The sequence below is a fragment of the Trachurus japonicus genome, chromosome 21, assembly GCF_045865225.1.
Source record: "Trachurus japonicus isolate A0001 chromosome 21, Traja_1.0".
NCBI classification, from domain to species: Eukaryota; Metazoa; Chordata; class Actinopteri; order Carangiformes; family Carangidae; genus Trachurus; species Trachurus japonicus.
In genome coordinates this window covers 17,615,675-17,643,334 of record NC_140927.1, presented here as the reverse complement: position 1 = coordinate 17,643,334, position 27,660 = coordinate 17,615,675, and the positions used below count along the sequence as shown (strand labels likewise).

At 41.7% G+C, this 27,660-nt stretch overlaps 4 protein-coding genes and 1 long non-coding RNA gene across 6 annotated transcripts; 3 read left to right on the top strand and 2 right to left on the bottom strand.

Moving 5' to 3' along the window:
- Positions 1–313: 313 nt before the first annotated feature.
- Positions 314–11,276, top strand: gpr155a (G protein-coupled receptor 155a). The gene is made up of 16 exons (XM_085764163.1): positions 314–534; positions 744–1,273; positions 1,773–2,172; positions 2,506–2,674; positions 2,772–2,927; positions 6,140–6,223; positions 6,359–6,479; positions 6,595–6,679; positions 6,988–7,078; positions 7,177–7,375; positions 8,452–8,541; positions 8,676–8,806; positions 9,174–9,269; positions 9,353–9,417; positions 9,550–9,690; positions 9,863–11,276. Exons 2-16 carry the CDS (start codon positions 835–837, stop codon positions 10,056–10,058), a joined length of 2,463 nt encoding a protein of 820 aa, XP_085620289.1. The 5' UTR covers positions 314–534; positions 744–834; the 3' UTR covers positions 10,059–11,276.
- Positions 11,277–11,781: 505 nt separating this feature from the next.
- scrn3 (secernin 3) lies at positions 11,782–14,902 on the bottom strand. The gene is made up of 8 exons (XM_085764164.1): positions 14,833–14,902; positions 14,415–14,587; positions 14,104–14,285; positions 13,687–13,886; positions 12,696–12,908; positions 12,433–12,595; positions 12,141–12,321; positions 11,782–12,057 (listed from the first exon to the last, which is right to left on the bottom strand). Exons 2-8 carry the CDS (start codon positions 14,568–14,570, stop codon positions 11,896–11,898), a joined length of 1,257 nt encoding a protein of 418 aa, XP_085620290.1. The 5' UTR covers positions 14,571–14,587; positions 14,833–14,902; the 3' UTR covers positions 11,782–11,895.
- Positions 14,903–15,681: 779 nt separating this feature from the next.
- Positions 15,682–21,256, top strand: cirsr (corepressor of RBPJ and splicing regulator). 2 transcript variants are annotated; one of them, XM_085766012.1, is made up of 10 exons: positions 15,682–15,855; positions 16,981–17,075; positions 17,288–17,361; positions 17,487–17,500; positions 17,583–17,635; positions 17,733–17,781; positions 18,242–18,362; positions 19,069–19,175; positions 19,477–19,562; positions 20,023–21,256. In XM_085766012.1, exons 1-10 carry the CDS (start codon positions 15,784–15,786, stop codon positions 20,720–20,722), a joined length of 1,371 nt encoding a protein of 456 aa, XP_085622138.1. In that variant the 5' UTR covers positions 15,682–15,783; the 3' UTR covers positions 20,723–21,256. The 2 variants fall into 2 exon arrangements, with proteins under 2 accessions (XP_085622138.1, XP_085622137.1); XM_085766011.1 differs by lacking the exon at positions 17,487–17,500 and having other exon boundaries at positions 17,288–17,378; positions 17,586–17,635.
- Positions 21,257–22,656: 1,400 nt separating this feature from the next.
- sp9 (sp9 transcription factor) lies at positions 22,657–25,394 on the bottom strand. The gene is made up of 2 exons (XM_085766013.1): positions 25,221–25,394; positions 22,657–24,754 (listed from the first exon to the last, which is right to left on the bottom strand). The coding sequence occupies exons 1-2, from the start codon at positions 25,239–25,241 to the stop codon at positions 23,456–23,458; spliced, it is 1,320 nt and encodes a 439-aa protein (XP_085622139.1). The 5' UTR covers positions 25,242–25,394; the 3' UTR covers positions 22,657–23,455.
- Positions 25,395–25,456: 62 nt separating this feature from the next.
- On the top strand, positions 25,457–26,139 carry LOC146965023 (uncharacterized). Its single transcript, XR_015034652.1, has 3 exons — positions 25,457–25,571; positions 25,658–25,687; positions 26,024–26,139. It is a non-coding gene; the product is annotated as an uncharacterized LOC146965023 (long non-coding RNA).
- Positions 26,140–27,660: the final 1,521 nt, after the last annotated feature.

Here is a 27,660-nt window from a genome sequence, read left to right as displayed (position 1 = left end):
CTATCTATCTATCTATCTATCTATCTATCTATCTATCTATCTATCTATCTATCTATCTATCTATCTATCTATCTATCTATCTATCTATCTATCCAGTCCAGCTGATAACTGATGTAACTGATCCAGGCTCATCACATAAAGTGGCTATATTTGCATGCCGAGCGGCCTGTCAGTTGAAGGGGGGCGGGCACCGCGATAAGCCCCGCCCCTCCACCGCCGCGTTCAAAACATGATTGGTGAAGTTGTATTGACAAATCGCGGATTACGAAAGTTGCGAGGGTGGGAACTAATGAGCACCTTTCAGACACAGAGACAACAAACAGGCAGCGTTACGGGAGTATCCCACGGCACACTGACACGACACAGACTGTCGGTGAAGTTGTTTCATCAACCGTTTTTTCTGCAACGACCGCGGCGGCTCAACGTTAGCTAAAGTGGCTAACTGTTAGCTTCTCCCACCGGCTGCTGCTAGGAGTTCACGGCACATGTTTCCTCAGAGGGCACATCCGCTGTCAGACACACACAGACAGAGAGGTGAGGGTGACTTTAATAACTGTATTAAAATGGCCGTGCTTATCAGCTGCATGATAGCAAGTTAACAACCGCTCTGAAAGCAGCAGTTTCCACTCGTGTGGTGGGTGCCTTCTCGAGAAGTTCTCTGTTATCTTGTTGCTACCTTTGAACCAGCCCGGCGGGTGTAAACTGAACTAATGCGCCTCTTCCCTTCCCTCTTGTTGTATTAGGCGGCGCCGAGCAGTGACGCCCTCTCTGCATTAACATGAAAACAAGCCAGGCTCGATAAACTGTCACCAGAAGGAAGAGAGGACCCGCAGGATGGAGACACCGGGCGGAACCACCAGCTTCAACTTCTCCTATGAGGAGGGGGAGGAGAGCCCGGACTCTGTGGCTCTGTCTCCATCAATGTCCATCGACAAGCTCTTCCCGGCTCTCCTGGAGTGCTTTGGGATAATTCTGTGTGGATACATCGCCGGGAGGGCAAACATAATCACCCCCACCCAGGCCAAAGGACTGGGTAATTTTGTGTCAAAGTTTGCCCTCCCCGCCTTGCTCTTCAAGAACATGGTGCTGTTGGACTTTGGTAATGTCGTCTGGTCGTTTCTCTGGAGCGTCCTTATTGCCAAAGTGTCGGTGTTCGTCTTAGTCTGCGTGCTCACACTGATTGTCGCCAGTCCTCAGAGTCGCTACAGTAAAGCTGGACTCTTTGCAATATTTGCCACACAGAGCAATGACTTCGCTCTGGGATATCCGATAGGTAAGTGTGATGCCTTAAATCCCACCACCCACAGCGGCTTTCATGGTCTGCTGCAACTGCAATCAATCATTATGCTGTCTTAATGCCGGTCTATCCTCCAAAACAGAAGTATGACTATGCATTTGTAACAGTGTAAACAACCTCAACTTCTCAGTTACATAACTCATCAGACTCAAGTGCAGAGTTACTTAAATATAAAACATTTACAGACCCTGGAGCCATTTGTTTACATGTGTACACTAGCATGGTAGTTTTTATGCTGAGGTTCATCAAGGCAGGTATGTTGTAATCATGTAAATATTTATTTTTTTGTGGGAGTGGTTTGGGGAATTTTTGTGTATTGGTGAATGAGCACTTGTTGTGTAAAGCCAGTGCATGTGTAAACAAAAGTATTTCCTGAGTGTACATGCTTGTGCAGTTTTGCATATGTTCAACTCCCTTTACTACAGTTGACCATATTACAATGTACCCAAACATTTGCCTCCATCTCTCTCCACAGTCGAAGCCCTGTACCAGAGCACATACCCAGAGTACCTACAGTACATCTACCTGGTTGCACCTGTGTCCTTGATGCTTCTAAATCCCATCGGCTTTGCCTTCTGTGAGATCCAGAAGTGGAAGGATGAGGGAAACCATCAGCAGAGCAAACTTCTGATCGTGGGACTCGTAGTTCTACAAGTTTTAAAGAACCCTATTGTTTTCATGGTTGTTATCGGCATCATCGCCCACTTTGCCCTGCATCAGACAATTCCTGCCTTCATGGCTGAATTCGTTGATGGCTTGGCCAACTCTTTCGGGGGAGCAGCTCTGTTCTATTTGGGTCTGTCCATGGTGGGGCAGTTAAGGAAACTGACGAAATCCACAGTTGTTACACTGATACTACTCATCACCGCAAAACTGTAAGTGGAATACTGAGGGTAATTTCATACAAATGGCGACTTTGTGTAATCAGATGACTTTGCATTTCTAAAATGAGACTCTAGCAATGTAGAGAGTCAGCAACTTGGAGCTTTGTGAAGTACTCCCAGTGTGTGTTTTGTGCTGATGCTTTGGATGAGTCACAGCTGACCACAAGTCTATTACCAAATTTATGACATGTTAAGAGGTGTCAGGAGAGTGTAGCACGATAACGGCTAGTGTATGTAAATATTTATTTAACATTGCTGAATTCCACAGCATAGTGTCAACTGACCCCTCAAATAATGGCAAATTTTCTTTCTTGTGACTTTCAGGTTGCTAATGCCCCTGATTTGTAAGGACATGGTGGAACTGCTGGACCACGGTAACACCAGCACCTCGAACCACTCAAGCCTTTCCAATTATGCCTTTCTTTATGGAGTGTTCCCTACTGCACCAAGTGTGGCTATTTATGCTGTCTATTATAATGCTGAGTTAGAAGTGGTGAGTTGTTTACATCTACCTGCCATTTAGACACTATACCACTGAGTTTTTTCTTTGTAACTTACTGTACATAATTATCTACTCTACTCCCCAACAGGTAACATCTGGGATGGTGATCAGCACCTTTCTCTCAGCTCCGATAATGTATGTTTCTGCCTGGTTACTTTCAATGCGCTGGAAGGATCCTCAATTTTTGGTGAATGCACTGCAGAATATCAGCTTCAACATAAGCATTGTGAGCTTAGTTGCACTGGTGAGTTGCACCGAGACACTTCATTGTGCCCTATAGACATCTATTTTCTTATTAATTTATATGCAGATTATTTTGCTTATTTTTTTTCATTTCAGTATTTGGACACTGAAGTAATCACTGAGTTTAAAATGGCTCCACAAAGCATGTTTCACTTCTTTTCTGAAAGGGTGGTCGTGACTTCAGTCAGACAATTCACTGCTGACACAAGTCTCTGTTGCTAGTTTCTGTTGTTGCGTCATTTCAGACAAGCAAAAGGAAAATACAAATGGCTAACTCTTGGATTTGTGAAACTTTGCATAACTTTAAAAAACTCTGTTACTTAGAAGATGTGTGAGCAAATTCCTTTTTGCCTTACTTCCTTATTTTATTCTCACTTTCTATCTTTTAAGAAATCTATATATAATCAATGCAGCAATGAAACACATTTGTATTCTGCATTGTCTTATGGTTTAATTCCTCTTACTTTTTGTTTCTGCTTACTAATTTTCTGTTTCAACTTGAATTGAATTGAATTCCTTGAATTGAATTCCTTTATTGTCATTCATACCAAGGTATAAACAAAATTTAAATGCAAACCTCCATGTGGTTAAAAACATCAATAAAGATAAAAAAGACATACACACAATCAACAACAATAGGACAATAAAATTCAATATTGCACAGTTTCTAAAGTGCAGCAGTCAATTTTTAAAGTGCAGTCAGTGTTGTCAGTGTCAGTGTGGGAGCATGTGGCAGTCTATGTGCAAGAGTTCAGTTGCCTGATGGCGCTGGGGTAGAAGCTGTTGGTCAGTCTGGATGTGTGGGACCGTGTTGACGCCTCCCGGAGGGCAGCAGTGAGAACAAAGAGTGGCCTGGATGGAAACTGTCCTGGATAATGTTTTGTGCTCGTTGTTGGCATCTGGTGTGGTGTATGTCAGAGAGTGACGGCAGTTGTGTGTGTGTAATTTTCTGGGCTGACTTCCTGACTCTGTCCAGGGCTTTTCTGTCAGCTGCAGTACAACTGTTGAACCACACTATGATGTTGTATGTAATGATGCTTTGTATGGCACAGGTGTAAAATGTCTGGAGCAGTTTCTGAGGCAGATTGGCTTTCCTCATTGTTCTTAAAAAGTACAGGCGCTGTTGTCCTTTCTTCACCAGGGCAGAGGTGTTGGTGGACCAGGTGAGGTCACAGGAAATGTGTGTTCCGAGGAACTTAAAGTCACTGACCCGCTCCACTACATCTCCTCTGATGTGGACAGGGGCAGGGTCTGTTCTTTTCCTACGGAAATCAATCAGCATTTCCTTGGCTTTGGAGGAGTTGAGGGCCAGGTTGTTAGTGGAGCACCAGGTGATGAGTTTATGGATGTCGTCTCTGTAGGCAGACTCATCGTTGTTGTGGATGAGCCCCACTACTGTAGTGTCGTCACCAAATTTGACAAAGATGTTGTTGTTGTGTGACGGTGTACAGTCGTAAGTGTACAGTGTGTACAGTAGCGGACTCAGCACACAGCCCTGGGGGGCCCCTGTGCTGAGTGTGAGGACTGATGAGTGGTGAGGGCCCATCCGCACTGACTGAGGGCGGTCTGTCCGAAAGTCTCTGATCCAGCTGCAGATGTTCTGGTTGATGCCCAGGCTGAGTAACTTGGACACCAGCTGGCTGGGGATGATGCAGTTGAATGCAGAGCTGAAGTCCAGAAACAGCAGTCTTGCGTAGGTGCCAGGGTGTTCAAGGTGTGTCAGTATGCTGTGGAGGGCTATGTTGATGGCATCTGCGTTGGATCTGTTAGCCCTGTACACAAACTGGTGCTGGTCAAGGCTGGGGGGGAGAGGGGCTTTGATGTTTTTTAGCAACAGTCTTTCAAAACACTTCATCACAGTGGAAGTGAGCACCACAGGTCTGTAGTCATTTAGGCTGCTCATAACTGTTTTCTTGGGGACTGGGACTATGGTGGCAGATTTCAGGCATTTTGGGACAGTGCAGGTGGAGAGGGAGAGGTTAAAGATGGGGGTAAGAGCGTCTGCCAGCTGGTTAGCGCAGTCTCTCAGTACTCTCCCTGGAATCCCGTCCGGGCCAGCTGCTTTCCTGGGATTTACCCTGCAGAACACCTGCCTCACCTCCTCTGTGCTGACAGAGAGTGTCGGGGTGTTTGTGGGTGGGGGTGGTGTGGGATCAGTCTCATTCCTGCTCACCTCATAATGTGTGAAGTAGCGGTTGAGCTCCTCAGCCAGGTTGCTGCTGGTGCTGATGTCATGATCCCTTGTTCCCCTGTAGTTTGTTATTTGTTGAATGCCCTGCCAGACACGCCGGGGGTCCCCCTCGTTGAAGTGTCCTTCAATCTTCCTCCTGTATGCTGCTTTTGCCTCTTTAATTCCCTTCTTTAAGTTGGATCTAGCAACATTGTATAGCTCCCTGTTGCCAGAGCGGAAGGCAGTATCTCGCTCCCTCAGCAGCAGCTTGACATCTCTGTTCATCCACACTTTGTTGTTTTGATAATGCCTGGTCTGCTTCTCAACAGTAACATTATCAATACAGAAAGATATGTAATGCAGTACAGTGGATGTGTAGCCTTCAAGATCCTGCTGTGAGAACAGTGTCCAGTCAGTGAGCTCAAAGCAGTCCTGCAGTTGTAGGATGGCATCAGTAGGCCAGGACTTTATGGTTCTCACTGTAGGCACAGATGTTTTGATGACAGGCCTGTAAGCCGGGGTAAGCAGGAGAGAGAGGTGGTCAGACTGGCCGAGGTGGGGCAGGGCAGAGACTTTATATGCTCCTTTAACATTGCTGTACACATGGTCCAGTGTTTTGCCCTCCCTAGTTGGACATGTAACGTGCTGATGGAAATTGGGGAGGACGGACCGCATGTTTACATGATTAAAGTCTCCTGCCACAATAAAAATCCCATCCGGGTGTGCAGACTGAAGATCTCCAATAGTTTTTAGCAGAATGCTCAGAGCTGCGCTGGCATTTGCGCTTGGTGGAATATAGACTGCCAAGACAAAAACAACAGTAAACTCACGTGGCAAGTAAAATGGTCGGCATCTCAGGGTAACAAACTCCAGATCTGGTGAGCAGTGTCTTTCAGTCACTGTGGCGTAACTTATTCTTTCTTTTTAGATAGAATTGCGCCACCAGCCAGCAAAGTCAAAAATTAGTTGTTTTAATCAACTGTGCAAACCTTTGTGTGTTTGTAAATATGCTTAATTTGAAATCTCTGTGTTTTCTCTGACAGGTATGGACGATTGTTGTCATGTTCTTGAGCAAGAAATTCAAGAAGCTACCTCATCTGTTTACTGTGAACCTTTTCTTGGCGCAGGTGAGCACATGTATAGGCTACTCTAAACTGGTTTAATTACTGTCACTTAAACTGACAGAGAGACATCTAACTATCTGAAAGTAGGTGCAACTTCACATCACTAAATGCCGATATATGTTTTGTTATGGTCTCTAGTTTCTAACTTGCATTGGGATGATCCTGTGGAACTTTGTGGTGCAAGGAGACAACTTCATTGGGCAGGTCCTGACGTTCACATTAATAAGTGCCTCACTCTACAGTAGTTTTTTGTGGCCAGGTATGTTGTGCGCTGATATCACATTAACTTTACACTAAACTGTATTAAGTGGCCCGGGTGGGTTCTGACATGACGTTTGATTGCTAATGTTGCAATGCATGTTTTGTTGTTGTAGGTTTGATAGCACTCTCACTTGTGCTCTTGAAAAGGTTTGAGGATCTGAAAGTCTCACCGGGCATGTTGGTTATTGCAGCCTGGGGGTGAGTCGTATTCTGGAACAATGAGCAGAAATGAAACTATACTTGTTTTTCTAGCTCACTGAAAGGTGGAGCTAAAACCACAGTATGCACCTGAAACAGAATTCACATATTGGGACATGTTATCTAAAGATTTTCGGTCAAGAATATTGTGGGTTGTTTTACTTGTGGGTGCTGACATATCAGTTGAATTATAAAACAAACATTTCTGAAAATTTCATGGATAATTCAGTGTCACTGAGCTGGTTCTGGTTTTACCTGTTTGATACTGCCAGTAATTTGAATTAAACTGTTTGTCTCTTTATTAACAGGATATCAGGTTTAGTAACAGCTGTGTTGCTCATGTTCGGGGAAAAAACATCTGGCACAATTGACTCATCATTCTTTTACGGCAGACCACAGGTAACAACACGAATGACAATTATACTGTATACCTGTCCTCTGGTGGATAGGATCTGTTTGAATCTGTCTGAATACTGTGTGTGTGTGTGTATTGACAGATAATCTGCACCACGGTTGTAGTCACCTTCAGCATACTGCTGGGAGGGGGTTCGCTCGTATGTCTCAGTAGAGAAGAGAATGACCATATTCAAGAGGGAGACTCTTCATTTGGCCCCAGAGAAGATCTTGTAACTGAAGTTGAACCAGAAGACCAGACTCTGATTGAGCCAGTCACAACATCAGGAGATCTAAACAGAGGTAATTACGATAAATTGGGAATTTGAAAATTCAAATTTAGTTATTTACCATCTGTTTTGAAGTTTACATTTTGATGACACTGATAATTCAAAGTTACTTAGTATAATAGTTTGGTAATGTCAGTCAATCCAAGTTAGAGGGGAAAGAAAGTGAACAATCAATAAAACAAAATGAGGACTTACCCTTATCTACAAGTTTGATATCCACTCTGCCTCAGATCATTTTCATTTATATGAGTTGGAAGAAGCTTTTGCAAAATTGCTAATCATACACTGAAGTGTTTAAAGTAGGAAGAGGGTTTGTTAAATGTCATTATCAGGAGGAAACACCCAAGTCCTGATAAGTTTAGTTCCCTGTTTAGAATGAACAATGCATTAGTTATGATCTCCCAGAAATGAAGTTGTTGAAAACATGTCACATGAGCCGCCATTTCTTAAGTTTGTTAGATATCAGCAAATAAGTGGTGAACTTGTGACAGTAACTGCACGAGTTACAGTTGCTAATCAGTGCAATTGTGCAAACCAGTTGGGCCATTGTTTTATAGAAATTAATGTGATTTGTAGTATAATTAGTTGCACAATGCTCAATGATTCCAATATTATATAGCACATGTGTGTAAAACATATTGATAAAAGTAAATGACAAACAGCAGGGTTTCCCGCAGCGCTTTCCTGTTAAGGCAGCCGCCTTAACAACAAAGAGCTGCCGCCTAAACTAACGTCTTAAAAAAAAAAAAATGTAGCGATATTCGCCCCCCCCCCCCGTCGGACGATGGCCGCATCCTCTCACACACATACACACCACAGAGAAGCGCGCATGCATAACAACAGCAGCGCGTGTTGAAAGCGAAACTTAATACGGCGCGGTGCGTCCCCCCCCGTCGACAGGTCAGACACCACCTTAACTAACAAATTTTCTGGGGGAAACAGTGAACAGAATATAGTAGGAGCTGCCCAATAACCAAAAAAAAAGTACAAATAGAAAGTAGGTCACAAATGAAGTTGCATGAACACTGTCTGCTCGTTGTTTCTGTGTGAAGGAGGGTGGTGTTGTAATCAGTTTCACATTGTTCCTAGAATGCCTCATATGTGACTGTGGCCAACCCCAGCCCATGCCCGACATGATCATGAGCACAAATATGAACAACACACCAACCACTCTCCCAGGTAAATGTATTGATGAGCACATTACATGAATTTTAATTCATATTTGCACATGACAATCACAATAATTGAACCAATTTTTCTAAAACGAATTCAATAGCTGAAATCTTTGTTCTCCAATCTCCATCCTCCCACAGGTCAGTGTGACAATAGGTGTGAGTCAACAGACTGCCTGCTTGTCCAAGTGGAAGAGCTCCAACAGGTTGCGGATAGACAAGTGGCCCGTCATGTGCTCTTATGTCTGCTTCTGACTGTCAGCTTGCTTGCTGTGAGTAAACCACCACCTTTCACTTGTTCACATGAAGTCAGCCTTTCTGCCTACGTTATTATATTTAGTGCATCGCAAACCAGATCAGACACAAATGGCTGAGCTGTGTAATTTCTACCTCCTGTCAGTGTCACAGTAAGACTTCTCCAAAGATTCCTGTTCAGGGAATCCATTACAAAACACAGATATGGTTAAATAGAAATACCATTACATCTTGTGGCGTGGGGTTTTACGATTCTATAAATCTAAATAATGTTGAAAAAAATACTCACAACTTTTAAGGCACTTCGGTTTTCACTAAACTGGTCCTGTCAACAGAACCTGTTATTCTCAAATCTAAAATCCCTCTAACTTGATGTTATAACAGAATTTATCGAGCTGCTTGTGGTTGCTCTTTACCCGAGTTCCTGGGAGACTTTACTTGGAGCTGCAGTTCTTCTGTGCCGTGGCCAACTATGGGCAGGTAAGGCTCAAATAATGTTGTACTAAGATTTTTAGTGTGTGTTGTCACAACACATCAGTGTAATGTGTAATGTCTGTTGCCAGGGTTTACTCTCCTTTGCTCTGTTTGGGTTGGACAAGCATTTGATTCTGATACCGTTCAAGAAAAGGTAAACAACATTTATGTTCTGAAACTGATGCTGAAAAGCACATCTGAAGGTTTTTCCTGTGTATAGTTAAAACTGCACTAAATAGTTCACTGTGTATTTGTTTTAATTTTGTTTTTTGTGAATGGTTTTTAGGTTATACAGTTTGTGGCATGGAAGGAAACAAGAAGAGCAGCAGCAGCAGAGTGATTTGCCAGAGGATATCAGAATGACCTGCACCCAGTTCACCAAATACCACAAAGACCAGTGTTTTAGTGACATTGTTAAAAAGAGAAGGTGAGATCACAGAGTCGTTCTCACTGCTCCTCTGGTTGGAAGTTAAGAGTAATTCACAAATTGCAGTGCTTAACAAAATCATTCTCTCTGTGGGCTTTGTCTGCTTGTCCCCTGCTTCTTGTTACTGCAAATGAAAATTTACTTTTGGGTGAATGCTTCTTTTGACTTTCAGGTGTGGGAAGAGGACTGTGGTGGACTGTTTTCTTGGCTCTGAACTTGTGGACTGGCTCCAGCAGGTGGGCTTGGCTCAGGACCGTGGTGAGGCGGTGCTCTATGGGACGCGGTTGCAGCAGGGCGGTGTGCTCCAGCATATCAAGCAGGAGCACAGCTTCCAAGACGGTCTCCTTTATTATCGCTTCATGGCCTAAGACAAACAGGTCAAAGATGACAGTTGTTTGATCCCATACGTACATCTTGATGTGGTGTAACAGGAGGAACGAGTACTGACACCAGATTAAAAAAATCTGTTTGCACTGCCGTGCTCTTCTCCACACCCTGTGAAGAACACTTTACAGTGCTCTATTGTGCATCAGACCACACCTGACTGTAGTGTTAGATGTGTTCAGAAGCACAACAGACTTGAAATCTCCAAACTAAAAAGTGAGGGTACTATGCATGTCATGCAGTTGGTCTAATAGGGAATTGGCTATGTACATGGACAACATGTATAGCAATGCAAGGGATTTTTTTTGTGAAATTACCCTGTCTTATTTTTGCAGTTTCATATTTAACATTTCGCTCACTAGTTTAATTCCGGACATAAGGGATAGTGAGACAGTTGTTAAACAGTCAATCAGGGCAGGAACAAGAAGCTGTCAGATGTTCATAGATGCATGGTGGATTCAGTGTATTAGCGTTTAATCAATTTGGTTTTCAAATTGCAACAAACGTATATTACAGACATTTTAATAGTAACTTAACTTTATTTTGTAATGCAGCTGTTCAATGAAATGTTAATATAACTGATATGACTAATTCCAGAGCTACAAAAATAAGACTTGAAACATTTTCTTTTAGTATGTTTTTAACACATACAGGCAATTCAAATCTTTAGGGTTGGTACGAGACTTGCATGATTTGTTATGCAGTAAATATGTGCACATAAGCTTCAGGTAGATTTATTTTGTGCAATGATGGCAGTATTCACAAAAATCTGCCGTGATATATCTAAGTAGATGTGCAAGCAAAAACTATTGTGTTGATGGGGTTGTATTTTCACTCTAATGTCAAAGCTACTTACCAAAGAAAAGAAGGGAAGATGCATCTAAATCTAAGCCATTGGTTTTGGTTTGTTTGTTGCCAGTTTAATTAATAATTAAGTTATTTTTGCCAACTACACTTACTGTATGCTTCAGCACGTTGCATAAATAGTGGTGTTTCATTAACCTGCAGCTGAGTGGGACTCGAAACAGATGTAGACCAGTACTGTTTAACAGGACTATATGAGCGCAAAAAAATTTGAAAAAAGTTTTTATCTTATTATCTCCATTGCCATTTTTATGATTTTTTTTTTTTATTACAACAAAACAAAACTGTCTGTTGGGAAAAAATAGCCATCATCATTAATAAATCCCGGCCATAAAATGGTGACAAGGCCCAGAGGACTGAATACCTGATCAGATGTCAGAAGCAAGTATTAATGCACATGCTTACCGAGAAGTGTTTCATCACATGGTATCCTGCACATAAAGGTAATGAACCTGAAAGCCTCAAGGTAGAAGCTGCTGTAAATTATAAATTTGTCTCAGGTAGAAAGTGTTTTCTTTTTTTTAAATGCATAGATTTGTTTATTTGTGTAATAAAAACATGTGTAAAAATAACTGTCTTTATTTTTTATTTTTAAATAAAAATACTTTAATGCAATGCGTAACACACAAGGCTGCATATCACATCTTACAACTGAACCCTAAAATCATGTATCACACAATCGATGCGTTCTGTCCTGTATTTCTGATAAAGGATTCCACACATAAATGAAACCAGAAGATCTCGTCCATCCTCTAAAAGATTTTACTACCTGAGTATCCTGCTTTGTGTTTTACACAGTGATGATAATTAATGTTTAGCTGTGTCCTGATTAACTGGTTTATGATGCAGGCATGTTTGTGTACTTGTCACTGACTGAAAGGTAAACAAGCTACTGAAACATTTACTGCTAATTTAACTTGGAGAGCTGATGTGTGGCTCCAACAAGCTTCACCCTTCTCATTTTTTGCTGTACGCAGCCAGCTCCTCGTGGACAGAGGTCGAGAACAGATTGACCAAAAAGTCAGGCTCCTCAATGCCCTCTGAAAGAAGCTTCTCCATCTCTGCCATCTTCTCCTTTTCTAACTGCCTCATGCTTTCTGTGATCTTCTTTCCTCTCTCCTGAAAAGAAAATGTATTATTTATTAGCACATTTTCTGTAGGAATGACAAATGTAGGCATATGTTTGATCTGATTTGTCTTGCCTTGTTAGTGTCAATGATGGCAGCCACCACTTCATGCTTGACAAACAACTCGTGTTTGCGGTCAGGCTTGCTCTGGAAGCGGGGTTTCTTCTTCACTGGGTCGTCAGGGCCGTAACTAGGAGAGGTCGTCTCCTTCAGCTCCTTACTGTGCTTCACGAAAATGAACGGCTTGAACATAGACCTGTTGCACCGAAGAATAACTGTAAATCATCATAACCTGCGGTGGTGAATGGATTTAAAATGATATTTAACCAGAGTGGTTAAAAAAGTTGAGTGAGATAGAGTTCTTCACCTTTCTGGATCTGGAGTTGCTGTAAAATAGTGAACTCCTGGCAGTTCAGGGTTTGTTGGAATAACAGACACCATACTTCCTGTAGTCATGAACATGCCCTCCATGTTGATACCACTATCTTTATCTCTCAGGATGTCCATCATCGTCTCCCCAGTGATCTGACCTTCGGTAAACACAATCAACACATGTGTAAACAGTGGCAGTCGTCATGTAATGGTTTCTTCTGCTGCAGACCTACGTTAGTGAGGTGTGCATTAACTAACCATTGCTCTTTTCCAACATCGTCTTCCCCTCACAATATCTGCTCCCAGAGGATTCAATCCTGGCCGTAGTCATAAAGGAGTAGACTGTAGCAAAGTTGAACTCAGACTTTCCGTCCCACCAGCCCTGGCTCCGTGCATATTCCCTCATCTCTGGGTGTTCCTTGTCTATCTTCGTTGTTATTCCATACTGGTTGGAGATGTTGCGATACCCATCTAGAGAAAGGTAAAAATGTAATTATGCACGTACCAGTACGATTCAACATCAACCTTGAAACAGTCCTGTGTGTTGTAAGAAAACTGCTACTATTTCTTGTCTTGCAGGAGCTGATACAAGCTGTCTTAAGGTATGACTGCAGTACCGTAAAAACAAATGAAAGGTGCAAAAGGTGAAAAACCAAAAATACTACTGTGGCCTGACTGACTGTCTTTTAATGCACATAGGCCTACCGTTAATGAGTCTTAAATTTAGTTTATTAAAGTATCATAACCACCCTATGAACTAATGGGACATTTCATTCATGATTAATTTTGAAAAATAAACTTAACAGCGCTCTCTGGTGGTCAAACTATGTTATAAAGACACTTTCTGAACTGCCTCAAACATACAGTACACTTATCATTTTATACTGCATCAGCTTTGTAATAGATGTTACATACACAGTTCATCTCTAGTAAGATGATTTATATAGTGGGCTGTATTTGCAATGTAATCTAAACTCACAATCTTTTCCTCAGGAAGTGTGAAGCTTTGAGCACCCCAGCATTGCTTTTATAGTTAAGTTATAACACAAATAGAGCAGTTTTTATTTTCTCATGTTTCAGCACTGACTGGTTTCTTCCTTTATACTTTTGACCATGGACTCTACATAAAGGTAAAGACCTGTTTATGATGCAAAATTGAGGCTACACAATGAAAACCCATTTCACTGCATGGGCAGAACAAATAGGTGCCCATTCCTTAATGTTTTCTTTTTCCATAGGTCACTCTTACCTTCCACTCTTTCTGCAGCCCAGTACTTCCCTGATGTTTCCAGCAGCCACGCCTCCTTTCTGTCCGAGATTAGGAAACTGTTGTGGTAGGTGAAGCCACACTCATCCTCCATGCAAGAGCCTCCCTGTCCGTATTTCTGCAACAGCTCAGTAATAACACTCACCGCTTTCTCAGCTGTGTCTGCTCTCTCGAGTCCGAGCCTGTGAAATTGCAGGGTAACAGATTTCATGTTTTGTCTATGACTGTTTCTCATAAATTTATTCAGAACTGACAAAAGCCAGCTGAAGAAAAAATTACACAAAATTGTTTCTGGCTGCTACTATGTCATTAAATTTCCTTTTGCATCACAAGATGAGCATAGTTGGGCAAATCACGAGGGCTTGGAAATACAGACAACTCTGTTTGCAGGGAGTTTACCTGACAAGATCCATGCCCAGAAGAGCCTCCTCTTCATCCGCACTGTCTCTGCCCCACACTGCCTCATTTCCAATGCACACTTGATGCTCATTTGCGCCCATCTCTGCCCCCCACAGCCATGCTGGTTTGCTCAACACCACCGCATATGTGTGGGAAACCTGCTCAATCTCTATGTAGGTACACTTCCAGGACAAACAAGACACAGGGGCAAAGTCTGTTAATGGTTATCTAATGGCTCATTCGCAGAGGAGCAGAAACAATGTGGGAGACTGAAAATTGGAGGGCAATAACAAGCTGCCTGTGTGGCCTACCTCAAGCTTCTCCTCTGCTCCATAGTCTTTGGCAGGAAAATACACCACTTCCTGGACTTCATCGCATGGCCTGTCAGAGTTTTTGCCAAAGATGATGCGTTGTCCCACAGTGGAGGGGGGCAAAGCCACAAATGTGTCACAGGAAGATGGGTGCATGTCGAACCACACACTTGCTGAGAGTAAACAGATAAAACAGTTTGGTTAGGTAGCAAATACACAGGCCTGTATATAATGATTAGATTAGGGACCATCCTTACCTTTCCACACATAAACATTAGTTAGCTACTCACACTAACCTGAACACCTAAGTGATCTAAATTCAGATTTAGAGCTGAATGTTAGTGTCCCGTGTGATGTTTGATGTCAATTAGCCAGTAAGCAGTGTCATGTAATGTTATGGAATGATCAATAGCCTTACCTGTGTTCACCAGTCTTGTTGAGGGCTGCCACTGTCAGCGTTAAGTTTCTATTCTCAGCTGTTTCCATATGATTCATGCAGTTCACTCTCTGACACGGAAACACTGCGGTCACGTGACCGAGATGAAGTCAGTTTTATATTCGTAGCAAAGCGAGTTGCAGGCTTACATTTTTATTAAATGCTATTTTTAAACCCCTTGACTTAATTCTAGATTATTCTATTAGAAAATAAGATGATCATTTATTAGTCTCACGATGGGGAAATTGTATGACTTATATTTATTTTAAATAATAAATAAATAAAAGACTGCTGGTATTCTTGCAACTTTACCATTTGACTCCAACTCCAACATTTCTATGGTCGTTCTTATTTTCTATAATTTCTATGATCAGATTTTAATTTTACATAAGTAATCACTGACTTTCAATATTAATATGTTTGTGAAGTAAGTTTGTCTTCTTTAAGGACATGCACAAAATTGTTATCGTTAATTACTATTGTAGCGTTGCGAAGTGTAAAAGTCTTCTAAAGTCACTCTTTTTTTGCTGACAAAAACTGAAGAACATAACGTTACTGTTTCTTTGGAGCTAAACAACAAACTCGTTTATTTTTCTTCTCTCACCGGCCAACTCTGTAACAACAACAATGTCGCCTCTTGAAGACGTCACACTCGCGCCCCACGCCTACACTATTATTGATAATTAAAAACTATATTGTTAATTACACTGTTTTGTTTTTGGTTTATGTCTTGGTTTGTATAATGTAAAAAAAAAAAAAAGTGAAAAAAAAATCAGTTGACCGGTTGACGCTTCGTTGCCAATGTAGAACGAGCTTCACACGGGTCCGTTTGTTTACAAGCGGTGGAAGCTGTAGCTGTGGTGCTAACGGCTCCGCTAGCTAACGTTGACGCTACGTTTTCAGTTCAGACACCGACATAAACCGGCGTCAGCCATGGGGAAATCGTTTGCAAATTTCATGTGCAAGAAAGACTTTCACCCTGCGTCCAAGTCAAATATCAAAAAAGTAAGTACTAGTCACAGCTGAGACTACTATACAGCAGATTAGCCTACTAGCTAACACTGTTTGTATTGCTTCCGCTAGCCTAGCTGCTAGCTAGCAAGAGCTAACATGATGCGTGTTGTAGTTGTTCGACAGAAAACCCTGAATTCAACCTATTTTATTGTCTATTCTTTATTAATCATGAGTGTAGGCCTGCTGTTTAAGAGGGGACACATGTAGCGGCGTAGCTGATTAAAGCTGGCCCGCTGTCTGGCGTAGCTACGTGAAATTTACAACATTCATTATAACTTTAAGTTCACCTCTCCTGAAAAGTGTATTAGTTTTAATCCATGAATTTAATTCTTTTTACTCATAAACTAAAGCTGACCAGCCACATTCAATCAACCGTGTTGTCATTGTGCAGAGATTTTAAATGAGTGAGCTGTGATATTTAGTAAATGGCAAGAATAACTGAAGATACCATAATTAAATGGCCATGTTTCTTGATGTGTTTGCGCTACACAATCCACTTATTAATGTGATTTTAAAAACAAGTGTTGTGTGAGAGGTAGTGTTTTTTTTTGTTTTTTTTTACCATGTGCACAGTCAAGGATCTGTAGGTGAAAATCTGTGCACTCTGTTACATCAAAATAGTTATTGTTCAAGCACTTTGTTACACTTCATTCAAATGTATCTCTTTAATGATTGTTTTCTCTATGAAATATATTTAGAAAAATTAAAATGTCCACTGCAGTTTGTAAGACCTCAAGGAGCAAGTCAAAGCTGAAACCCTCAAAAGTTACTGCCAGTTTTCAGTAGGTGTGTGTGTGTGTGTGTGTGTGTGTGTGTGGGTGTGTGTGGGTGTGTGTGTGTACCAATGTGTCCCCCCGAGCATGTATGTAGTAGACGTGTATGTGATACTGTTTTGATTTTGTCTTGTTTTAAATTTGCTCTGTATTATAATTGTTTAACTATTGTAAAGCACATTGAGTTTGCCCTGTGCATGAAATGCGCTTTATACATAAAATTGAATTGAGTTAGTAATGTTTGTTTTTGTGTGTTGGGTAAGTAAGCTGGCTCAAAAGATGAATTGGATATGCATGAAGAATTTGAGCAAATGTATGCTATAACCCTCCTTTGATCTTACAGGTATGGATTGCAGAGCAGAAGCTGACATTCGAGAAGAAAAAGCAAGAAGACCTTATGCAGGCATACCTAAAAGAACAGGACACTTACAACAACAGGTTAGATAAATATACAGGATGATATCTTATGAAACCTTTTGTCTCAATGCAAGCAACAAATGTATTTTTAGTTGCCTGATGAATGCATATTGAATGTAGGCTGCTGTCTGTGGAGAAAGCCAGTGTCTGGAGACATCCTCTGAATTCACATATTGTAAAAAAAAAAAAGAGTCGATAAAGTTCATCACTTCACATTGTTTTCTATCCTCTAGGTTGTTGATGGGTGATGATCGTGTTAAAAATGGCCTCAACTTCATGTATGAGGCTCCACCTGGAGCATCCAAAGGTAAAATAATCACCGGGGTTAGGACCCCACTGATACTCTTTACACTTCCATACATTTGCCAAGTAAGAAAATGTTTTAACATTTCAATGCCTGTTCTTTTTTTCATGATGTCTTCTCCTCTGAAGAGGAAACGAAAGAGGTAAAAAGAGAATATAATACACTTATCATCATTTATACCATGAAATGTAAACTTACAAAAATTCATAATGTGTATTTGTCAGGAGGGGGAAGAAGAATACAAATTTGAGTGGCAGAAGGGGGCTCCTCGAGAGAAGTAAGTGGTTGATTTTATATGCAATAAGATTTTCTCGCATTTTTTCCAATGTTCATATGTCATACATGCTATATTTATCTCTCCCTTTCTTATGCAGATATGCAAAGGATGACATGAATATTAGGGATCAGCCATTTGGCATCCAGGTACATGATGTTTTGTACTTATTTGAGAAATACAATACTGCGCCGTCACTCTAAACCTGAGGTTGATGAAAGAAACAAAATGAGTCATGTCCATTAACACAATCAATTTTATTTTCATGTGACTTCGGTGTCCTCCTGATCCTATAGATGAAACGGTTAAAAAGTCCCAGTTTATTTGCAGTGTTTGCAACACATGTTGCCTCTCAAGCCAAATCTTGTGACGAGGATTGGCATGTAGACAGTGATTTGTACGTGTAGAAATGACACATAAGACATATTTATAAAAAAAACCCAGGGCTTGACATGAATTCAAAGTGGAATGCATTTTGCCTTTTAATTAGGCATCGTCGTCTATAGAAAAAAAAGCGGTATATAGTGCATGCTTTTGCATGAATTACTATTCATGCATCCCCAGTTTTGAGACAATTGTCAGTAACGTCTGTTGTTGTTAAATTCATAGGTTCGCAACGTGAGATGCATCAAATGCCACAAATGGGGCCACGTGAACACAGACAGAGAGTGTCCTCTCTATGGGCTGTCGGGAATCAACGCCAGCTCTGTGGCCTCAGAGGAGGCAGCAGGTAGGGAACATACAATAATTGTAGAAATGTAATTGTAAACATGGTCTCCTGCAGTTCCTTTGTTTTATGTGTGGCAGTCAATATAATTAAACCTTAATATGCTTTGATATGTACGTTAAAAAAGAGTGGGGGAAAAAACCACTGATTTTATATACAGACTTTGGTTTTGTTGTTTTCAGTTAAATGTGTTTGCAGTTAGTCGTTCATTTTAAAAAGGTAATCATTTCATATGTACAATGAGAAGGGATTGCAGAATATCTGCTGCTCTATATTTTTGGTCTGTGGTTTAGCTGTCGTCTGTGGCTGTGCGACTACAGCAGGTACACCTACTGTACCTCTCCTCAGGTTCCAGCTGCAGCTCCCAGTCTTGAGCTGATTCGGAGTTCTGCAATCAGAGAGTTGAGTTGTAAAGTAATAATGTTTACCCTGGGAGAGTCCAGTCAATGCATGGTGTTGATGGTGGAGTGCTGTAATGGTCCCCCTCCTGTGCCTGAAGAAAAAAATGTAATTATTGTGTATTCTGATTCCCCTAACTGCTGCTTTGGCAGAGAATGATATTGTATGATTTGCTCAGCCGGAAGTGGAGTGAGTTGATTTGATGTCCCATTCTGTTAACAAAGCCGCCCCTGAAATTCCCACTGTGGAGATAGTGGTTGGCATGGGTTTGACATCAATGGGACTCTGAGGCTGTGATTTGTGCTAACAGGTCCGTCGATGCACCCCTCAGAGTTAATGGCGGAGATGCGAAACAGTGGGTTTGCCCTGAAAAAATGTGTCCTTGGTAGGAATGCTACTGTTTGTGATCCATCGCAGGTAATTGTCTGTCTCGCACCCCCATCATTGCACACATAGGACGATATACGAACATACACACACACATATATTCTACCCTTCAGAGAGGAAGGACTAACTATATCTATATGTACAAATGTACAAATGCTGCAGTGACCAGTTTTAAGAGCAACAAAAGTCATTGGTGTCAAGTGAACGGATTAGATTGTACAAATTTCCTCCCTTGATGAGATCAAATATAGATCTGCAGTATTTATCTGTACATAGTTTTTTTTTTATATATATAAATGCAGAATGACTTATTTGTCTACTGTTTTTATAGGAATTTGTTGCCAGTGAGGAAGAGGAAGATCCTGAGGTGGAATTTCTGAAGTCATTATCCACCAAGGAAAAACAGAAGCTCCTCAGGTAAAAAAAAATATATAGCAACTCTTTGTCTAGCTGAAGGTTAAAGGAACTGAACTGCATTGTGATTATCAACCTTCAAATTAAAAAGCATTTTATTATAACGGTTTGAATATTTTTAAGATTCATTCTGACACGATAGTCTGGATTGAAATCCCTTATAAATGATCTTATGAATTACAAGGTTTCTGTGATATTTTTAAACTTTGAAAAGCTTGTGTGTTTTTACTGTGTGTGTATATATATATCATGTATCAAGTGTTAAAAATATGATATATATGTAATGTGATATCATTTTTTTTCCTCCATTTTGTAGTTCTATTTGTTAAACCTGTGTGTCCTTCAGCATTCACCTTAATCCTTATTGTGATTCATATACCTTTTTTAACTAATATTAGACATCTATCAGCTGCCTTGTTGGAAAATGTTGATTAAACAGAGAGTTTCTGTTGCTGTTTTACAGAAAACTGGATCGCCAGGAGAGGAAGGCGGCCAAGAAAAAGAAGAGCAAGAAACAGAAGAAGAAAAGCAAAAGAAAACACACAAAAAAGCATGAAAGTAGCAGCAGCTCCAGTGACTCCTCTAGCAGCAGCAGTGATAGTGACTCAGATTCAGACAGTCATTGCAAGTTCAAGAGCCAAAAGAAAAAGAAGAATAAGAAAAAAGATTCCTGTCGGGATAACAGCTCTAAGAGCAAGCGCCGAGTCAAGAGTCAGAGAAAGGCCTCTTCTCACAGGAGCAGGTCACCGAGCCCCCACACAGGACAGAGGCGGCCTGAAGAGGAGCCCCGAGATTATAGACAAACACGGACAGAGAGGGGAAGGAGCAGGAGTCGAGATCGCAGCCCGGAGAACAAGATCAAGTCAGAGGGAGGTCAAGAGAGAAAGAGACACACCAGCAGGGACAGGCAGAGACCTAGCAGCTCCAAGTCTGGCTTGGACAGAAGTAGGAGCCGCGAGAGAGGCAGGGAGGACAGAGGTAAAGACGGGCGTCGCAGTGGAGATGGTGAGAGGAACAGAAGTAGCACAGATGGAAGGAGAGGGAGAACAGCAGATGGGAGGAGCAGAAGCAGGGAAAGGGGGAAAGAAAGGGAGGGCAGAGGGAGAAGTAGGAGTAGGGAGAGAAGAGAGAGAAGTCAAGACAGAGGCAAAAGACAGCGCTGACTTTTCTGTTCAGTCGTCTTTTGCCCTCCTACAGTAACAACAAAGAAAACGTGAAAGGGTCCTGAATTTTAAAATTTTTCATTTTTGCAGTTACTGTTAAGTTAAGTAGTCCTCTTAGTAACCACACAGACCCCCTGTATTTAAACATCCAACTGCAGATGTTGTGTGTAGGAGTCCTCTTCTCTTTTCTTCCAGTAGAGGGAAGCAGTGGACAGAAAATATCAAGATGCAGCTCATTGCACTCTTGTGTTGTCTTGTACTGTATGAAAGGCTCTAAATTAATTGATTACCATTGGAGGCAATTTGCAGCTATGATCTGTTGATGGGGAAATGTCGGACTCATTTTCATGGTCAGTTGGCTGCTACAAAGACTATCTCTGTTGCTGCAGTTTTTTTTAATCCTCCTTTCGTTATTCGTCTTTTTTGGGGGGGTGGGGGTGGGGGGGTCGACATTGTTGTAGTCTAACGCTTCTCGGCTGTTGACGTCTGCAAAATCAGGACTTTTATTCTCTGATTAAATGTTTAATCCTCTCAGTTTGACACGTTTATTTGCCATGGATGAAATAAATCAGCGTCATAGAGCGGATGGAAAAAGAAAATCTGGATTTCTCAGTTCATTCTTCAGTGTACTCCAACTGTATTGTCTTTAAAGTTTTAGACACGAATTATTTACACTTTAGCGCACAGTATTTTTTTCAAATATTTCTTGAAGCAATCCCGCCCTCTCCCAAAATGACATGACATGATGGGCGCTGGCCCTGAAGCCGATATACGCCCCTCTGTTTTTTGCGGGTGTTAAATTTAAACAAAATAACTGTGACTATTATTATTATCATTATTAATATTAAATTAAACACATAATATATTAGAAAGGAATCAGAAGCACGCAGTGACAGCGTGGAGATGATTTTTTTTTTAAATAAATGCTGACCAGTATTTTATATTCGGATATGGGTAAAATGTATATGTAATGTTTATATTTTATACCACCCACATAGAACGGTTTCCCTCCAAATATTTACATTTTTGGGTCCAATATCGTAAATACTTCATTTGAAACATTCAGTCAGCAAAAACAATTTAGAAAAAAAAACCAACAGACTGTTGCAATTATTTTTTTTTTAAATCTAAAATGGAAAAAAATAAACAAATGTATGTGAATTGCTAAATGTGTTGTATAAAAGCTTAAATTTCAATATTTTTTTTTTCTTTAAGTGTTGCTGCTATGTGTTTTTGCAATCTAATTTGATAGTTTTCACTTTCCTTCAAGCCGCTGTTGCACAAAAGGAAATGAAAATAATTTCCCTTCTATTGCCTTCTGGTCAATTTAACATCCTCTTCAAAAAAAAAGGAGGGTGTCTGGATGAGATGCTTTTCCCTGACGTATTCCAAATCCTGGACTCACGCTGTAATTATTCCCCGGCTTTTTCTTTGAGAGTCGGACGCTGCACTGGGTAAGCACAAAGAAGTCAGAGAGCATCCTTGAACCCTTTCAATACGGGGCCACTGATATTCAAATAACATGCAGGCACCATTTGTTTGCGCTGAGCAAGGACCATTTCAAATTCAACATTTGCATGTGACTCTTTGCCCCTTCTTTTTTTCTAAAGTTTAAAAAACTGTTCCCATAACATCTATGTGGTTTCTGGCGAAGAGAGAGGGGAAACCATATCCTTATTCTCGCTCCATCGATTGGTATGCAAATGAAAGCAGTTAATTTGGACAATTAGAATAAATATTCAGGGACCTTTGTCATCAAACCCCCTTGGAAACCCCCCGATAAAGTGAAACTGAACAAAAGATGTCTCGGAGATTAATTAGATATTTGATAAGACACGAATCCCTAATCGCAAATACAAGACACATGGGGCTGCGATGTGCTCCAAGTCATAATTAATACCATTTAACAAGATTTTCATTTAGGCATGAAATGTCTTTTCCGGGGCATTAAACATTGATTTATTCCATAGGGGAAATGGTGAAAGTCTAGGTATTGGGCTATAGGTGAATTTTAAGAAGAAGAGAAAAAAAAGTCCATGAACAGCACAAATAATTTTCTGCATTAAATTTTTTTTCCCCCCCAAAATTAAAACCTATAATAAATAAACAAAAAATATAAAATCTACATCACACAATAACAGCCTTTTTTAAGATGTTTTAATTACGATAAAATGAAAGTCTTATACGTGTGACTTTATACAGGTAAACATTTATATTTATATATATACTTTTTTAGCAAAGAAATAAAATGGTTAACCAAAGTTGGAAAAAGCTGTGTACATACATATCCACAAAGTGCGTCGAAAGTAAACTCCCTGATTTCCAGGATACCAACACGAATAAAACAATCATAGCCTAACATTTACATGAAAATAACACATAGTTTAGTGGTCAATATACAAGATGTGACTCACACTGTCCAACCAAAGTTCAACAGGTTTCGCGCGCCCTTTAAGCAAACATCCATTTCATTTTCAAGTTGTCCCTAAAATGTTTTTTGTTTTTTTCCCCCAAAGGCCTACAGTTTAAATCTCTCTGTGGTTTCTTTAGATGGGTTTTTTACGGATGAAATACTCGTTACGCCCGTGGAGAATATATTTTTTGAGACTTGGCAATCGCTTCTTGAAATATTTTCTCCTTTTATTGTCTGTCAGATAAGACCCGTTTTCAACGCTGTGCAGTTATGAATCTGATTTGATTTGGGGGTGGGGGATGAGGGGTAGTTTAGCCTGATTAGGGCTCGTCGTGAGGAGACGGATCCTTAACAGTGATTCTGGGGTTTACCCCCTCCATAATAAGTTCTGGGGACTCGGACCTCGGGGTCTCCAGGTTACTGGTGTCGGTGTCACTGTCGCTGCCCTTTTTGCCTCCTCCACCGGCCGTGTGCGTTTTGATGTGCTTGCTCAAATGGTCACTCCGCATAAAGCGCTTGTTACACACCGGGCAAGCAAACCGTTTCTCGCCGGTGTGCGTGCGTAGGTGTCTCTGGAGCTCATCGGACCGAGTGAACCTTTTGCCACAGAAAAGCCAGTTGCAGACAAAAGGCCGCTCGCCGGTGTGCCATCTCAAATGCGCCTTGAGGTGAGACGTCTTTCCATACACTTTACCGCAGCCGGGAATGTGGCAGCTGTGGAGTCCCTTTCTGCGCAGGCTGGCCCCGGCGGGACCGAGCCGCTCAGCCTCCTGGCAGTTCGGACAGTCACATGTTGCTCTGCCGGAGTACCGCCTGGACGACCTGGAGGAGCTGCTTATTCCTGAGCTGCCCCCAGATATCATGGCGTTGGCGGCAGAAGCGTCTGTGTAAGTGGGGATGACTGTTTTGAAACCGTCCTGCGTTAACAGGTGCTGACTGGTGGACAGTAGATGCGACGCGGAGGGGCTGATCCCAGTGGAGCTAAACGCCGAGTGGGTCAGCGAGGAGAAGTCCGGGTTGTAGCCACTCAGCTGGGAGTGGATGGCCTGCGGCGTCCCGGAGTGAAGCGAGGTCTGGAGGGTGCCTGCAGGGTTTTGGACATCGAGCCACGAGCCGGGGTTAGTGTGGACATCCCACCACGAAGACGCGCCGTTGGCGACATCGCCAGAGATGGTCGAGTGGAAACCGGACTTGTACCACGACTCGTACGGATGCGCCATCCCCACCCGCGGGTACAGAGTCTCTGCTGATGTGTGGACCTTGGAGATAAAAGCCGACTGTCCAGACTCTTGGGATGTGACGCTGGCGGAGTTGGAGAACAGACCGCTGTACTCTGTGGAAAACGCAGACGAGGTCGGGGAGGTGGAGGCTAAGCAGAAGGCGCTGTTCCCCGTGCCACTGGTGGGTGTTAGTCCTGTCGACGCGCGGCTCGTTGCTACTGTGAAACCGGGCAGACTGGATCCCAAGTTGCAGCTGGAGGAGGATCTTTTCCACGGGTGAAATCCACCTTTTGAGAAAGCGCTCGAGTCAGGTAAAGTTGTAAGAGGACTGGTGTTACCGATTTTGTTGCAAGTTGCAGCCAGCATAGCTAGAGGTGTAGTTCCAAACCGTGGCTCTTCCTGAAAAAGCACACAGAAAAGTTGGACTTTACACACAGACACAAATGAATTAAAGTAACTGCAATTCACAAAAGTGTATTTAGAGGTGACATTTGTTTAAAGATTGATTTGTTGATTTATTTTTCTGTTCTACCCCACGTAAAACAATAGAAAATACAACATAGTCTAAGATTATTTTTTTTAGAAACTTTCTGAAATGGAGTGGGAAATACTAAAACACTGCAGTTTGACCAGGTCTGATTTGGATAAGAAGCCGCTAAGCATTATAGACATTTCACATTTTACTGATAAATATCAACCTAAAGACGTCATGCAACGGTAAACGACACCATAACAGGATACACGTGAAGTCCAAACTTTAACGCATGCTTGTTTATGAAAGCAGCCGCACTGTTTTAGTTGTGGCCAGCAGGCTACAATAACTTTACGCACAACTTTTGCGCACAAAAACCGAGTAAAGACTCACCCCAAGTATAGACGTAGCCATATCCAGGGTCTGTGCTGTGGTGAGAGCGGTCGCGATTTCACTGCAGTAAGTAGCCTACGGCTCCAGTTTGATTCAGACTCACCGTGTTTGACTCGGGTCACACGGTTTCTCTCTCTTGGCTCGCAGCTCTCAACACTACCTAGTTGTAGAGAGCGTGTTCTTTGAAGTACAGCTGGCGAGGACGCGCAGCCAATCTAATGGCCGCATTCATGGCTGGGGGGATGAAGTCAGCCAATGAGAGAGTCGACCGCAGACAGAAACACCAAAAACCCCGCCGTCAATCATCTGTTGTGCAGCTTCTGCTCAGACTGTCATACAAGACACGATTTGGTATGTTTTTTTTTTCCTCCCCTCAATGCATACAGTTATTTTTATGTATTCTCACACGAAGGCTCAATGTCTCCTTTTCATTGCAGAATTGAGTTCACAAGTCAGTTCTCCTCGAGGTAAGCTTTTCACTCATTTCAAAGCGTTTGTGGATTGTGGTGACACTCTTCTCCTCCGTGCACTGCCAGATTTCCCTTGTGATTTTTCAATATTCAGACCATGCGCAACACGTCATAGAGAAATTGTTGTGAGTCCAGAGTGTCTTGAACAATGTGAGCGACGCTGCTGCCGCTGCTGCTGATGCTGCTGCTGCTGCCGATGATGATGATGACTTTATCTAACCAGCTCGTAGCCAGTGCATGCTGCATGTTAGATAAGCGATGTCATATGCTGCATCTTAAATGTGTAAAGTGCTCGCGTTTCTACAATTTGGGGGGGAAAAAAAGAAATCACAGATGGATTAAGTTTGGTGATGAAGTCCCCGAGGAGGCCTGACAGCGCAGACTTCACTTCTGTCGCCGCGGTTTGATTATTTACGAGCTGTCAGAATAAAACGACTTCCCTCTGAAGGCATGAAGGAAAAAAAAAACACACACACACATTGTGATAGATAAACTAACAGTTTGTTTATTTCCAAAACCCTTGCGCGTGCTCGTGTTCGCGCGCGGCGGTGCCTCAAGCAGTCCCCCCTCCCTCCCCAACCTCTCCATCCCATCCACCACCCCCTCCATCCCCTCCCTCCCCCCTTTGCTTACTTGTTTGGGGTGGGGGGGTGAGGGAGGATGCAGGTGAGGGGTTAATTAAAAATGACAGCTTGCTTGATCAGCGCGTGTTGTAGGTCTCTTTTAAAAGACAAGTATTTTATAGGCGGGGGGGGGAAAGTTTCAGCATCCAGGGGGTGTGGGGGGTGGGGTAGAGGGGGGTATACCTGCTGTAAGGCCGCCAGTCAACTCCATTAAAATGATTTAACACGAGGGACGATGCCTGTCCTGTAGCTGAGGAATAAAATGTAATGCCAGCACATTTAATTAAACTGTGGACAATTAAGAGGATGCCGTGTATCACAAAATTCCCCCGAAACTGGAAACTCTTATTCTGTATTTTATTTCTTTTTTTCACCCATTTTTTTTGTCTTTTATCATACCGATTCAATAATCCAGCATAATATTCCATATATCTTGTTAAAATGCTCAGGGATAATGGCACAATGTAAAATTGACCTGCTCTGATGTGAATCATCATCCCTTTAAAAGTTAAAGCAATTTTCCAGAGAAAGGCTTGACCGAAAGATGTGCATTACAGTATTCAAAACGGGCAAATAATGCTCCATTATAGAGTATGAATGCTGCCAGTCAACACAGGCGCAATTTGTTCAAATACTCCTTTTCTTTTTTTCCCTTTTCTTTTTGCTTTAAAACCCCACCTTTGGAAGGGTGAATAAAAATCAGTCTCATCAAATACAGAGCGCTGCCAAGAAAATGGAATAATTTTTTGCAATCATGACAATTTGGCAGAGTGCTGTTAACAGTATTAAATGCCTGCTCTACATAAACAAAGTTGATTGTTGCTGAAAGAAGTTCAATTAATTCGAGCGTTAAATGAAAATTAACGTAGATTTCTATTCAGTATATTTCCATTATGAGAAAACGGAAAATAAATGTATTCCCCAATAAAGTTTTTTTTTCCTGAATAAAAACACAATTTCATCATTTTACTTTGAAATTAATTTTAGAATGATATTACAGCCTTTCCCTCCCGTCTATTCAGATGTTCATTTTCTGATTATTTGTGTACTTTTACATCTTAATAAGGAGCAGTGTGAGCTGCTCTGCTTGGAATAATGATGCCCCTTAGTCCTAACAAAGAAAACTGCACAGACATCACAGAATCTTTATGCAACAATACACACATTTGTCTTATTATATCCCCCATGCCTCAGATTTATTTGGAGGGAAATGTATTTGTCACATTAACCCAGAATAATAAAATAATAGAGCTTTTTTCAGAGGATGTTTACCTGAGACAAAAGGGGAGAACATGATCTTACCTTGTGATTCAAGTGAGAATTTTGAGTTGAATCTGTAATTCTGGA

What these genes read in the sequence shown, in the direction of transcription:
- cirsr (XM_085766012.1), top strand. Translation starts at nt 15,784, where the DNA reads ATGGGGAAATCGTTTGCAAATTTCATGTGCAAGAAAGACTTTCACCCT. An exon ending in CAGGACACTTACAACAACAG is followed by an intron (nt 17,076 to 17,287) that starts GTTAGATAAATA and finishes TCTATCCTCTAG; the next exon opens with GTTGTTGATGGGTGATGATC. An exon ending in GGCCTCAGAGGAGGCAGCAG is followed by an intron (nt 18,363 to 19,068) that starts GTAGGGAACATA and finishes TTGTGCTAACAG; the next exon opens with GTCCGTCGATGCACCCCTCA.
- scrn3 (XM_085764164.1), bottom strand. Translation starts at nt 14,570, where the DNA reads ATGCACCCATCTTCCTGTGACACATTTGTGGCTTTGCCCCCCTCCACT. An exon ending in GAGCAGAGGAGAAGCTTGAG is followed by an intron (nt 14,286 to 14,414) that starts GTAGGCCACACA and finishes TTGTCCTGGAAG; the next exon opens with TGTACCTACATAGAGATTGA. An exon ending in GATGTTGGAAAAGAGCAATG is followed by an intron (nt 12,596 to 12,695) that starts GTTAGTTAATGC and finishes TGTTTACCGAAG; the next exon opens with GTCAGATCACTGGGGAGACG.
- gpr155a (XM_085764163.1), top strand. Translation starts at nt 835, where the DNA reads ATGGAGACACCGGGCGGAACCACCAGCTTCAACTTCTCCTATGAGGAG. An exon ending in TTGGTTATTGCAGCCTGGGG is followed by an intron (nt 6,680 to 6,987) that starts GTGAGTCGTATT and finishes CTTTATTAACAG; the next exon opens with GATATCAGGTTTAGTAACAG. An exon ending in ATCAGGAGATCTAAACAGAG is followed by an intron (nt 7,376 to 8,451) that starts GTAATTACGATA and finishes CATTGTTCCTAG; the next exon opens with AATGCCTCATATGTGACTGT.
- sp9 (XM_085766013.1), bottom strand. Translation starts at nt 25,241, where the DNA reads ATGGCTACGTCTATACTTGGG. An exon ending in TGGCTACGTCTATACTTGGG is followed by an intron (nt 24,755 to 25,220) that starts GTGAGTCTTTAC and finishes GTGCTTTTTCAG; the next exon opens with GAAGAGCCACGGTTTGGAAC.